General features: G+C 29.2%; 1 protein-coding gene across 1 annotated transcript; it reads right to left on the reverse strand.

Annotated features, from left to right (window-relative positions):
• Nucleotides 1–7,141: 7,141 nt before the first annotated feature.
• On the reverse strand, nucleotides 7,142–8,188 carry LOC108561458. The gene is made up of 3 exons (XM_017919400.1): nucleotides 7,950–8,188; nucleotides 7,745–7,879; nucleotides 7,142–7,683 (listed from the first exon to the last, which is right to left on the reverse strand). Exons 1-3 carry the CDS (start codon nucleotides 8,142–8,144, stop codon nucleotides 7,468–7,470), a joined length of 546 nt encoding a protein of 181 aa, XP_017774889.1. The 5' UTR covers nucleotides 8,145–8,188; the 3' UTR covers nucleotides 7,142–7,467.
• Between the last annotated feature and the right edge of the window lie 5,349 nt (nucleotides 8,189–13,537).

Consider the following 13,537-nt stretch of genomic DNA (forward strand, 5'->3'; position numbering starts at 1 on the left):
TGTTTTCACTGTTTATATACGGAAGTATATTCTATCCCTTCCCTTAACTTTCGGTTTTTACGTGATTTTTGAAGCATTTTGGGATATCATTTATGATAGTACAGTAAAAAGTTTAGTTTTCTCTTCATTTGTCACGTTTTCTTTCGGGTTTCTTTTTTTAATATTACTGGATTAACGATTCTGTGAAATATTATGTTTATGACAACTCGGTGACGGTCTACCTGCCAACACGACGACAGATAGACACAAAAAATATAAAAACTCACTTATAATTAATAAAAATAATAATAATTGAAACAAATGTTTACAATATAAACTTAAAATAATAAAAAAAATAAAACTAAATTGCAGTTTAATTAACAAGGGATTTCTGCCCTAATAATAATCATTATAATCAAATAATATAACATAAAATATAAATAAAATAAGTTTATTATTTGTTATTAGAAAACAAAAAGTAAACAAGAATAAAATATAAAAATATTGATAATTCCAATTTCAAAGGGCTACTGTCTGTCATAGGTTTCCGTCCACACATGTTTAGAGTTGTTATATAAATATTTTAATAAAACATTGTTTTATTTTTAATAATCTTTATTTTATTGGTATTTTTTTTTATAACACAATCATATATGTTTCCATATATTAATTATAAAAATGGCTAATAGTAGTCGGTAGTCACCTATAGATAGCGCTATGATTGTTTTGAAGGATTTTTGGCAATGCTATGATATTTTCCTTTTGTCATTTGAAAGATGTCAGTTTTAGCTTCCGCTATAATTTTTTTTGCGCGTAATTTTGTATGCAGTTTAGTTTAGGATCAATTTGAGCAGGAGTGCAAAAACGAACATTTTCGCAATATTTTACTTTTTTCTTTTCCTGAACGCAAAAAAGCTGCTGAGTCTCGCATAGAGATATGTAAAGTTTATGATGTTGATTATTTAACAGAATGCGTTTTGGAGATTATTCACTCACAGATAAGCAATGTTCTGGTCGACCTACTGAAGTTTATGATGACCAATACGCAATTAAATCGTCTTTTTTAAACGAATTATCACTGGTGGTGAAAAATGGATCGTCTACAATAACTTCAATTAAAAACAGTCAAGATTCAAGTGTGATGGTCCAGCACATTTCACTTCGAAAGCTGAATTGTGTCAATAAAGATCATAGTAAGAATTGGGTGAGACTTTTGTATATTTTGAGCTGCATCCAAGGAACCAAACGATCAATACAATATTTCGATTTTTAAACTGGAAATCATAATATGCCCAGAATTGGTAAATAGTTTTCCATCAAAAACTGGAGAAAAATTATTGGTGAAGTAATGCCGCATCCCCCATAGCCCCCTGACCTTGCACCATCAGATTACTATTTATTTTGAAGTTTGTAAAACACTTTGAATGGTAAAATTATGATATCCCAAAATCCCACTTTTTCAGTTTTTTGCTGATAAGGGGCAGAAGTTCTATGAGTACGGAATCATGAATTGCAAGAAGTTACTTGTTTACTTGTAAATAATTTATTGCTACCAAAATAGTTAAAGATAGTTTAGGTAATTTTGATCTTTTCAACTAGTAGCGATCAGCAACCAGACCAGCAGCAATGACGTGTTGGCGGAAGTGGAAGCAAATTCGTGTCGGACAATCGCGGAATTGCCAAATACCCTTAACTTATATTGGTCCAAGAACATTTCAGCAGATTGGTAAACCATGCAGAGAAGTTGTTAATGTCCCGCATAATCAAAGCTAACAAAGCAAAGAAAACAAAGCTAACTGATTCACCACTTGCAACTTATTGCTATAAAGGCACAATACAGAAGTGTTTTATGATCGTTTGATCATTGGAGATGAAAAGTGATAATCCAAAACTCAAAAGGCAGTGGGTTCACATACCAAAAAAGCGCTTGTGTGTCTTTGGTGGAATCGTTCATTTTGAATGCCTGCACTGCGAACAATTAGACCGTTTAAATCAATCTTTAATTGAAATGTAACCAGCGATTATCAACAGAAAGGGCAAGACCCTTGATAATGCAAGACCGCACTGCATCAGACAATTGGGATGGGTGGTACTGCCTCGCCCACTATATTTGCCCGAAATTGCACCATCGGATATCCATTTATTCCAATCGCTGCAACACTTTCTATGTGACAAAAATTTTAATAATATCCATAATGCTTTCTCCAGATATATTCATTTTTATCGATCTAGCGTTGAAAATTTGCATACTAGATGGCAAAAGGTTGTTGATAACGAGGGAAGTTACGTCATTGATTATAAATAAAAACGAGTTAAAATTTTATTTGTTTGAATTTAATGTAGAAAAGCGACATTACAATCCGGTCCCCCTAATATAATTTTTCCTAATTATAATAATACTTAATTATAGGCTTAACTTAGTTGCAGTAATTTTCTACCGGTGAGATTTTAACGTAATTATTTTTCCATTATAAATGCAGGACAAAAGGAAATTCTGAAAATGTATGGGTCAGACTGCATATGTGTGGATGCAACTCATGGGATGAATGGCTATGAGTTTTAGTTGCACACATTATTGGTGTTGAATGATGCAAGAGAAGGATTCACATGTATATTTTTAATATCAAATCGGTCTGATGAACAGGTTTTTGTTTTATTTTTTTCGATCATTAAGGACAAATGTGAGTTGAATATTAGGCCAAAAGTATCCATGTCAGACATGGCTGATTCATATTATAATGGCTGAATTTCGGTATTATTGAACTAATCATGTTGTTTGAGTAACTAAAATTCATTATTTTTTAGATTATATTGTACATGATATGTGGACCTATCAGGGAGGAAAAATTAAAAACAAATAACATCTCAAGAGAAACAGGTATGTATAGACTGTAAAAGTTTAAAAACAGTTGAATATTTATTAATTTCAATATTTAGGTCAGTATATATAAGAAATTGAGATATGCTCCAAGAGATAGATGTTGAAGCTTACAAACTCATGAGTACACAATATGTGGAACAATTATTACAACATGATGACACGAAATAGTTTGCACATTACTGTCATATATATTATATTAAAAAACTGTGTCTTGGGCATATTGCTATAGGCTCAATGTAGGCATCAATATAAATATGCACTTGAAAGGATGCATAGAATAATTAAATACTTCTATTTAAAGATAAATAATTTGATAATATTATTATGGCTAGTAAGGGGAAGATAACATCAAAAATAAATACATCAAAAATAAATACGATACAGGCACAGGGACAGTGAAAAACTAGATTTGGGAATGGTTTTGATTGGTAATAAAGGTCTGTACACAGTCGAACCAATATGTGTAAACATATTTGCTACAATTTCCAAACCGCGACTCTGTGGTTCTGTATACTTTGACTAGGTTGAGTCTCGTAAAGGATGATAGTGTGCTTGTAGATAGGACCGCAAGTCTTTTATTTCAGATGATGAAGAAGAAGACTGCTGTTTACTACGTCTACTTTAGTTCATTGTGTCAGCAAGAAGGAGGAAAACAAATCATGGTTGGAGCATGGTTAAAATATGATTTTCAATTGATTATGGATAGCCATACAAAATGTAAATTTTGCAGAAGATTAGGATAAGGCGAGTAAATTAATGGATTTATTGGAAGAAGAATTTAATCCTCAAAATAAAAAAAAATTATTTACCATCAACCTACCCTGTACCATCAATCTCCTCTGCACCATTAACTTCAACACACAATTAAAATCCTCCCCAAAAGGAGGAAAATAATTCAACTTCTCAAATCAAAAACAAATAATAATAATAAAAACACATCAATAACAAAATATAAAACCCAATAAAGACAAAAACCACATGAAAATGAACAACCAAATCAACAACAATGAAAAAAAACAAAATCTCTTCTATTACTACTTAAAAACAAAATAGTGTTTTAAGATGATGATTGGGAAAAGTTGGAAGGTGATGGGAAGATGGGAATGAAGAACAAATCAGAAAAATTAAGACTGTTTTTTAATTAAAACTTACATAAATAGAAATAAATAATTAGAAACTCTTTTAACAAACATAATGATAATAAAATACAAGAATGGAATAGTAAGAGATGCCACCATTGCCTCCACTAGATTGCAAAAAAACAACAATATTTTGATGAGTGCTATAATATGCAGCACTAACTTGGCATCAAAGTGTCAGCATTGTGGAAGAAAGAATCATACTGTCTAGATATACCTGGCAGAAATCATCAATCAACAAAAGAACTATAAAATTCAAATTCAAACTAAAATTTAAAATGCACATAGGGAAGATCTTCCGTTAAGTGTGAACAAACATATAAAACCAATACACAGACCACTCACAATCAACTACATCAATATTGGAAGTCAACAACTCAGAAAATACAGGCCGAGTTGAGTATTTTTTTAAAATTATGGGTAGACTTCATAAAAATTAATATATACGTTGCAACATTCTCCGTCAACAAATAAACCAATATATGAAAGATGTACCAGTCGTGATGAACGATATAGTTCACTATACGAGTATTTCACTATACGAGTAAAAATTTTGAAACGTATTAAACTCGTTATGTGAGGTTCCCTGTATATTATAAAGTGCAATATAAAGAAATTATATAAATAAAAAAATGCAGATCTTCTATATGATGAATTATTTTTCACTGATAATTTACGATAAAGAAAAAAAGCCACGTTAATTATAAATATATTTTGTAAAGAATTACAATTAACATTTATTTATGGTGACTGTAGTGATGTAAATAGTATACTACATCACATAATCGCTATAGGGATATATTTACTTAAGCAAAAATAAGCTTTTCAAAATAAGAGTGAAAATTTTGCTTGTCAAGATAGGATATCTAATTTATATTTAATTTCAATAGAATAAGAAATTTTGGACACTACTGAAACAAACAATATAATTAAGAAATTTACCAGCTGAAAGGATTTTTTATAATGAAAATTTATAAGAATTATTATAGATATTATTAAGAACTACCGCCTTTAAAATTTCTTTTGCCATATTAAAAATAATTTTGTTACGTATTGTTTGAACAGAATATTGTATAATTTGAATAGTAGTATATAGTAATAAATGTAATATAAAGATAATTCTCATATTTATTAACTTCCAAAAACTATTCTACTGTACTCAGTAATATTGGGTAATTTCTCAGAAGGGCGCCTTGCATGTCTGCGGCTTTCTCATTTTCATTCTCGTTCTCCAGCACATATGAGAAACAAAACAGAAAACTGTAGAGAATATATAAATGTTATAGAATACACATTTTAAAGCTAGAATGACAGTTATAAAACACAATTTTAAAAATAGAGAAATGGAAAGAAATTATAGAAAACATGGATTTATGTTTTGGATCAAGTCATTGAAGATGGGATCATCGGTTTCTAGATTTTGCACCAGTTTGGCTGGAGGGAATGGGATTTTTATTATTAGTTTTGACCTGAGACATTTACTGGGAGGAAGTTTGAATAAAGAAAGGGTGTGGTAGTTATGTATTTGTATTTCTAGTATAGTCTCCATGTGGAATATTTGGTATGACCACATATTGAACATTTTTTCTTCTCCTTGACTTGACTTTTCTGTACAATGGATAAGCTCGTTTAATCTGAATAGTGGAGTTTTCACTGATAATTATTTTCTCCATAGAAATTTTTTGCATAAAACCTTTGTCGTCCATTTGCTCAAAGCCTCCAATACCGTTATAGGAGCAGCGAAGAGGATAATGTCATTAAAAATTTAATTATATTCTGTAATAATTTTGCTGTTCTTGAGCATTAGAAGATAAATGTAGATGTTTCTACTATTATTAAGATAAGTGAAATTGATTACATTGCAGCAGCCAAAAAAATAATCTATTAATTTCGAGAATGCCTGGGAATATATTATTTACTTATTATATCTGTATACAATTATTACACATATTATTAAAATTATTAACTGCGTTTTCCTATAAACTGCTAATTTTATATTGATATAAAATTCAGTATTCTTCTAAACATAAAATAATACATTCAAAAATATCATAGTCGTGTTATTGAACAATCATCATACATTTTACTATCATCGTACGAAATATACGATGATGCATTATTTATCTGTATTTTTTCAGTTTCATCCCCCTTCACAAATTTCTTGATTTTCAAAAACGTCCTGTTAATATACGGAATCAGTTTCGGAACGAATCTTTTTGTTATAGATTCCAAACCACTCACTTCCTGTTCTTCTTGTACCACAGAATGAAATGTATCATTAAGGAAACTTTCCTCAGAATGAAACTTCTTTTCTAAGCCTCTGCCATTTGCATCAATATCATCAATATCTATTGCTTTATACGACTGTGCTCGTCCGAAACGGTCTGCCCATTCTGCGGATTCATTTAAATTTGATTCGAGGTTCCTAGGAAACTTTGATCTGAACGATCTCCTCTTTACCAGGTTGGACATAGATATTGATTTCCTCATTTTATACATTCTGAAATTATAAAAAAAAAATAAGACACTTAAAATCATTTAATGTTAGTAAATTCTAAATTTTTTGAATTTATTTATCCCAGAGTGATCAATATTTTAATTCTAGAATAGATATTTCGATCAACTAATCCTAAAATTATCATTTTATAAATACCTGACACAATTTTTTGAAAAAAATGCTTCGTAGCGTCAATTGTTCAGACTTGGAGTGAATACATTTTTTTTAGCGAGCAGTCATTATATATATTTTCTCAAACAAAATTTTATCAGTATATGAAAGTATAAAGTCTTTTTTTCTGGAAATTGTGCCCACTTTATAACGGAATAAAACGGCCTGTTCTAATATTTAAAACTACATGTCAAATGGACAATGAATATGCTTTTACGCGGAAACACAGATATACTTTCTAATTTTATTATTTTAAAATATATATTCGCAAGTATAAAAACCTGAAAACTGTTCCTGTATAATCTCATATATTTATTTGATATTTTTTTCTTATCTTTAAACGTGTTATTTCTTACATATAGACTAAATGTGTGCACGTTTTATCTAAAATTATAGTATCATAACTGTAATATAGAGGACATTTTGGTTTGAAGATGAATTTAAGGGTAATTTAAATAATGATTAAGGAACACATGAACTTATACAATTATCTTTATTGTTAATTTATAAGTTTTAAAAAATCAAGTGTTTAGCAATGTCGGTAAATTGACAATTTGCCAACGTCACAACTCAGGTATAGATAATAAGTTGCTTATTATCTATACCAAAGCATGACTTTTATACATGAAGCTTAGACTTTTAGTACTAATTGTTATAAACATAGATACAAACATTATTATAAATAAATATGAACAAATTCATTTAAAATATTACTACATTTCAATGATATTTTATATAAAACGTCAGAATCAGTGTAATAAGCAACAGAAATTTGTGAAAATCGAACTTTTGTTTTCAAATTAATCATCTTTCCGCTTTTTATTCACTCTCAGAAAACTGAAAAGCCTCTCACACAAGTTACTCCTTCTCGGTGGTTCCTCATATTTAAAAACGTATCTACTTGATTCACCGCGATCATCATCGCCCACTGCCGCATTCAGTAGGCTAATTGTTTCCTCTGAATCTTCAGAAGATGACCGATACAACGGGTTGACCGCAAATTTCTTATTTTCCCCCTGTAAGTATTTTGATTATTTAATTTATTATTGACTTTTATGCAAGAAAATGAAAACTCACAATAAATTCATCGACTCCATCCAGGACCGAGAAGGGATTTATTGTTACCAAAGGTTGCACAGATTTGTCTCCTTTCTTCTTCTTCTTTTGGATTTGCAACACTGGTTTCTTTATGTTTATATTAGATGCATTGCCCTAAAAATGTTTTGATTATTCCATTATTATTACACTAATGATATACATTTAAATATAAATGAAAACTTACTTCATCAAACTTTTTGATTTCAGTCTCGACCGTTTCGGGAGCGTTCATAATCAAAGATTCAAATGATTTAACAGCACTACTGCTTTCGGGTTTCTCATCGCTTTTTTCTTTTCCCTCGCTGTTCGTAAGTTGTGTGAAACACTCTTCCTCGTGTAAATCATGTTCAGATAAATCTTCTACGTGTTTAGTCGACATTGTAACTGGAGAAATTTCAATAAAGACAAATCTCTTTTGATAGATTCAAATTCAAGTCAGTATTTTATATATACTAAACGCATCTTTTTAGAAAAAGCAATGATAAAAATACAGTTTTTTAAAGCAATTTATCAAAAAAGATGTAGCAAAATTCTTGATAATAATAATTCCTAGTCTAGTTTATAGCTTTGCAATAAATATTTATATTTCATACAAATCTTTTACAAATATATTGCTATTAAAAAAAAACTTTAAATAATCGATGTACTTTCTAAGTTTATTATTTCAAAATGTAGATATCAAAACTTGAAAACTGGTCTTGTACATTCTGATATATTTATTTAATATTTTTTTGCCTTCTTTAATCGTATTATTTCTTACATATACAGAGTAGCCCAATTGAACTTCAACCAACTTAAAACTGCTATAACTTTCGAACCGCTAGCATTTCATAAAACGTCAAAAATCAGTGTAATGAGCAACATAAAGTTCGAAAAATCGAACATATGTTTTCAAATTAATCCTCTCTCCGCTTTTTCTACACTCTCAGGAAACTAAAAAACATTTTACAGAAGGTACTCATTCTTGTGTAGTGTCCCGGGATTCAAATATCTCTGGACACTGTGGAATATCTCGTAGTTATGTCGTTGTGGAGTCCTAGTGGAGTTTTTAAGGAATGCTAGAGGTGAAGTTGGAGTTTTTATGATAATAAACACTTTATTATTTACTATAAGATTGTTAATGACTTCTAAGTCTAGATTCCAGTTGCTAGACTTGTTACTAGGGTTTTATGAGTCTAACTAGGACTTGGGAAGACTTTCTACTAAGACTAAAACTAACTTGGACTAGGAATTTAACACTGTTTCTTTAGGACTTCTCTGTATTAGCTAAACATCCTGTTATATAGTAGTGAATTAGCATAGTAAGAGTATAATATTAAGTAATTAGGCAGATGTACATATTAGTGGTCAATATTGATTGGACCTCTGAGTTTGTGCACAACATGGTGATTAAGAACAGTCGTTACACAAAGATTAGTTATGGGATCTTCCTAAGTGGTATTTGTTCTAAGTCTTAATGACTTACATACATAAACATGTATAAAATAATAAGGGCTAACATAATATACACAATAACGGTTATATATAACACTCGGTAGTTCCTCATATTCAAAAACGTATTTACTCGATTCACAGCGATCAGCATCGCCCAATGCCGCAGTCAGTAAGCTAAGTGTTTCCTCTGAATCTTCTGAAGATGACCGATAATACGGGTTGTCCACAAATTTCTTATTTTCCTCCTGAAAGTGTTTTGATTGTTTAATTTATTATTAACTTTTATGCAAGAAAATGAAAACTCACAAAAAACCCATCGACTTCTTCCAGGACCGAGATGGGATTTGTTGTAAGCAAATTTTGCACAGATTTGTCTTTTTCTTCTTTTCGATTTGCAACGACTGTTTGTTTATATTTGTATTAAATGAATTGCTCTAAAAGTATTTTGATTATTTTATTTATTATTACACTACTGACATACATAAATATAATTGAAAACTTACTTCAGCAAACTCTTTGGTTTTTGCCTCGGACGTCTTTCAGAGTTTTCGGATTATATCTGGTGACGTACTCCTGTATCTGGGCTTCTCAAATAGTCTTCGTATTCATCTTCAGATGATATCTCGAAATTTACCTTCTTGTATGTAGTATCTAAGTACTTGTATATCACTTCCATATTTGGTTTTATATCCACTCTAATTTTTTACGGTGAAGTAGATTTTAAGTTCCGTTTTTCTCACTGTTCGTAGGACAGCGAAACGCACATTTTTATGTAAACCGTGTTCAGATAAATCTTCTACGTATTGTATTGACATTATAACAGGAGCAAATTTAATGAAGACGAATCACTTTTTTTTCAAATCAGTGTTTTGTATATACTATAACACATCTTTAATTTATAAAAAAAGATATAGTAAAATTCTTGAAAATAATAATTCCTAGTCTACTTTATAGATTTGCAGTAAATATTTATATATCCGACAGATCTTTTACAAAATATTGTTATTAAAAAAGAAACTGTAAACAAATTACTACACATGAAAAGCAAATTGAATTATTAAGACCTTATACATTTATAAAACAAAATATTTTGTGTACAAATTATTTAAAATTGTATTTGTTAAGAAATTTTCAAAATATCCTATAGTGAATCCCGACTAATTGAAGCCGTGCAACGCGAGATATTGATGTACGCTCAAATCCATGACTAATTAAACATAACTTATGTACAATATTATGTGTTTCAAATTGTAGAATGATAAAAACTGCCTTTATATAAAATAAATCGAAACCTAGATGATTGCTTCTTTAAAGTTTTATAACTGTAACTCATGAAAAATATTACAAAATAATATGAATACATACAATTGTAAACAATATTCACATCATAAATTGATAAAAGAAACCGAAATTCTGTTCGAAAAGCGACGTGATTTGTGTTCGGGATTCGTGGTTCCACGGTATCTGTTTATTACAACTAAACATATTATTTATTTTTAATCATTTACATTTTAAATAATTTTGATTTATAAAAAAATATTATTTATAAAGTAAAATATTTATTTCATGAAATCATTGGAAATTATTATAATGCTTTTATGAACTATACTAAAAACAATTAAATACTTATTAATATGTAAATGTATTTTATTTAATCAGTATTAACTGGTTGGTAGAATTTTTCTATAATTTCTGGATCGTCGTTATTACAAACCTCGCTCATCTTCGGTTTTTGTAAACTCAGTGCTTTTAGACACTTTTTAAAGACCTTCTCGTATACAGGTTTCTTTCGAGTGAACTGAATATTGCATACATATTCCTTGTCTGGATTTGTCGAAGATGTATTGTTTAAAATTTTGTTTGTATTCAGATTTGTGTTTTCATAAGATGACGAAGATTCACTTACTTCCATCTTACTCTTCTCAACGCTTGTATCCATCTGTAAAATATTAATTTACAATGTATTATTTACTTAATTATATTTAATTATAATGTAATTTAGAGAGGCGTTCCTCAACCTATGCGTCGCGCTAAATTTTAAATAACCCTCGAAATGATGCTGTCACCTTGCATCAAACAGAAGAATGTAAACAATTGGATTGCAGTACAATTACAAATAAACACATTGAGTCGCGCCGAAAAAAGGTTGAGAAACGCAGAAGAAGAATATAATAAATTTTTGGAATATCATTGTTAAAATGTTATTTTAGTTAGTTAATAGTTAGTTAGTTGTTCAGATTGATAACTGAGAGTTTGCGTTTATGAACTCACTATACAACTAAAAATGACGAAAAGAATGAATTCATAAAGATTGTCTTAAATATGGAAATGTTTACTCTTCTGAATAGTACAAGTGTATTTGTCGAAAATCTCAAGTGTAGTGAATAAAATATGAACAAGTTAAGCGTTTAAAACCAACAGTTTGTATTTATTGAGAAACAAAAATCATAATAGATTTTTTTTCTCAGAAAATCGAAAAGAAAAATTCTTTATAATTTTGTTTTCTCTTTTATGATCGGCTGTTTTACAGTGCAATAGTTATTTTATAAATATGAAAATATTTTACCTGCGTTGTATGATTTCAATTAAAGTCAGCTACGATATCCCATGAAAACTTGCTGCACATGATGTACATGAAAATAAAAAACCAAAATAAATACGTATTGAGTATGTTGTCTCTATTTCATTGGCAAATACGCTGCACGCGGTTTCATAAATAGATTTTTATTTTGTTAAGTATAAATAGATGGAGGCACTTATATAATATGCTTCGTTGGTAATACTTGCGTATAAAATTCATTTTCACGAATTGACACGAAATATAATTATTTAAAAAAATATAATCGTACATCCTTTGGTCATAATTATGTCCAATACATATTTTAAATAATATCGAAATGAAATAGACGTTTGCCAATGGAAAATAATAAAATTCCCAATTTTATTCAAAATCTAAATAATCTGAAGATATGTTAATAATATATGATTTGTTTTTATATACTTTACCAACGCAAAATTATGCAGGATGCTAGAATATTAATTTTTTATATACAAAAAGAACATAAAAGAAATCTATTTTTAGGATCAAATCTTTATTAATAAATTATGTTTCTTTTATTTTCATTTATATTTTTACTCAATTTAATAAAACTTCAGGTTAGCACCACTGTTTCATGATGGAATAGAATACAAATATTTTTGCTCTTTCCAGAAAGGACTACAGACGTATTATAATGGCAAACATCAACTAGAGATGGGTCAGAGTGACCCACCCGATATTTGTTTCATTAGAATTCTATTGTAATTTAATTGTGGGTGTTGACTTTCTAGATATTCTAGTATTTTCTAGTACACTTTTCAGTAGGAGCAAAGCAGTCGCGGTCAAAGCGACCCGCCTGTAGCAAATACATCATCAATATTTGAATTTCAATGTAGAATAACTTTAGTGTACCATGTAGTATGTATCCCAGTAATACTGTGAATGAAAATATAATAAAAAAAAAACTGATATCATGCATAACTATAATGCAGTAGAGTTATATATGAATCCTTTAAATCCACAAGAATTCTAGGTATTCTTTAATAAATTATGTAAGAGTTGCATTGTTCACATATATTGTTTTAACAATGTACCTCGAATGTGCAACCAAAAAATTCCCGAAATCTTTGAATTCTGATTGCAAATATCATGCAGGCTGTTGAACAAACTCCTATATACAAAAGAAAGAAGTGTTTTTTTTACAAGCAAGAGCGACAAGAAAGCAGGAAAGTTTTATTTCATAAGCAAAAAAAACAATTTGTTCTACTTGCTCAAAAAAATGCCCAGACTGAATAAAATTGGTTATAATGATGTTAAATTCATTAAATAATAACAATTAGTCTGTGTTTATTGTATAAATTAATAATTTGTTAATTTTAGCTTATTCATATGAATTAGTTAAATTATATTTTATTTATTTGGACGAATTTCATTGTTACACTTGATTGTGTAAGTCATTAGATTTGATTTATATGCTTACATTTCCAGAAGATTTACCACCGCATTTTAATTGTTAAACATTATAATAAAATTAATATGGGTAAAAAATAATATTTATATTTGTAATTATAATTATAAAAAATAAATTTAAACGATTTTCTATAAAAGTGAATGGTTATCATGTATAGTTTTATTATTAAATATTTTCTCATACATTGTTGTTTACGTGATAAACCTTACCGACAGGTAAACCATCATAATTATACTCTTTAGCTCTGCTCGACGGTCTAAAACGTTTCAGTAAACTTTTCGCCTTTTCTAATAGTGTTTTGTGTAACTTTTTCGGTGTTTTTTCTTCG

The sequence above is a fragment of the Nicrophorus vespilloides genome, unplaced genomic scaffold, assembly GCF_001412225.1.
Source record: "Nicrophorus vespilloides isolate i.1.1-1 unplaced genomic scaffold, Nicve_v1.0, whole genome shotgun sequence".
Classification (NCBI taxonomy): Eukaryota; Metazoa; Arthropoda; class Insecta; order Coleoptera; family Silphidae; genus Nicrophorus; species Nicrophorus vespilloides.

What these genes read in the sequence shown, in the direction of transcription:
- LOC108561458 (XM_017919400.1), bottom strand. Translation starts at nt 8,144, where the DNA reads ATGTCGACTAAACACGTAGAAGATTTATCTGAACATGATTTACACGAG. An exon ending in AAATCAAAAAGTTTGATGAA is followed by an intron (nt 7,880 to 7,949) that starts GTAAGTTTTCAT and finishes AAACATTTTTAG; the next exon opens with GGCAATGCATCTAATATAAA. An exon ending in ATGGAGTCGATGAATTTATT is followed by an intron (nt 7,684 to 7,744) that starts GTGAGTTTTCAT and finishes AAATACTTACAG; the next exon opens with GGGGAAAATAAGAAATTTGC.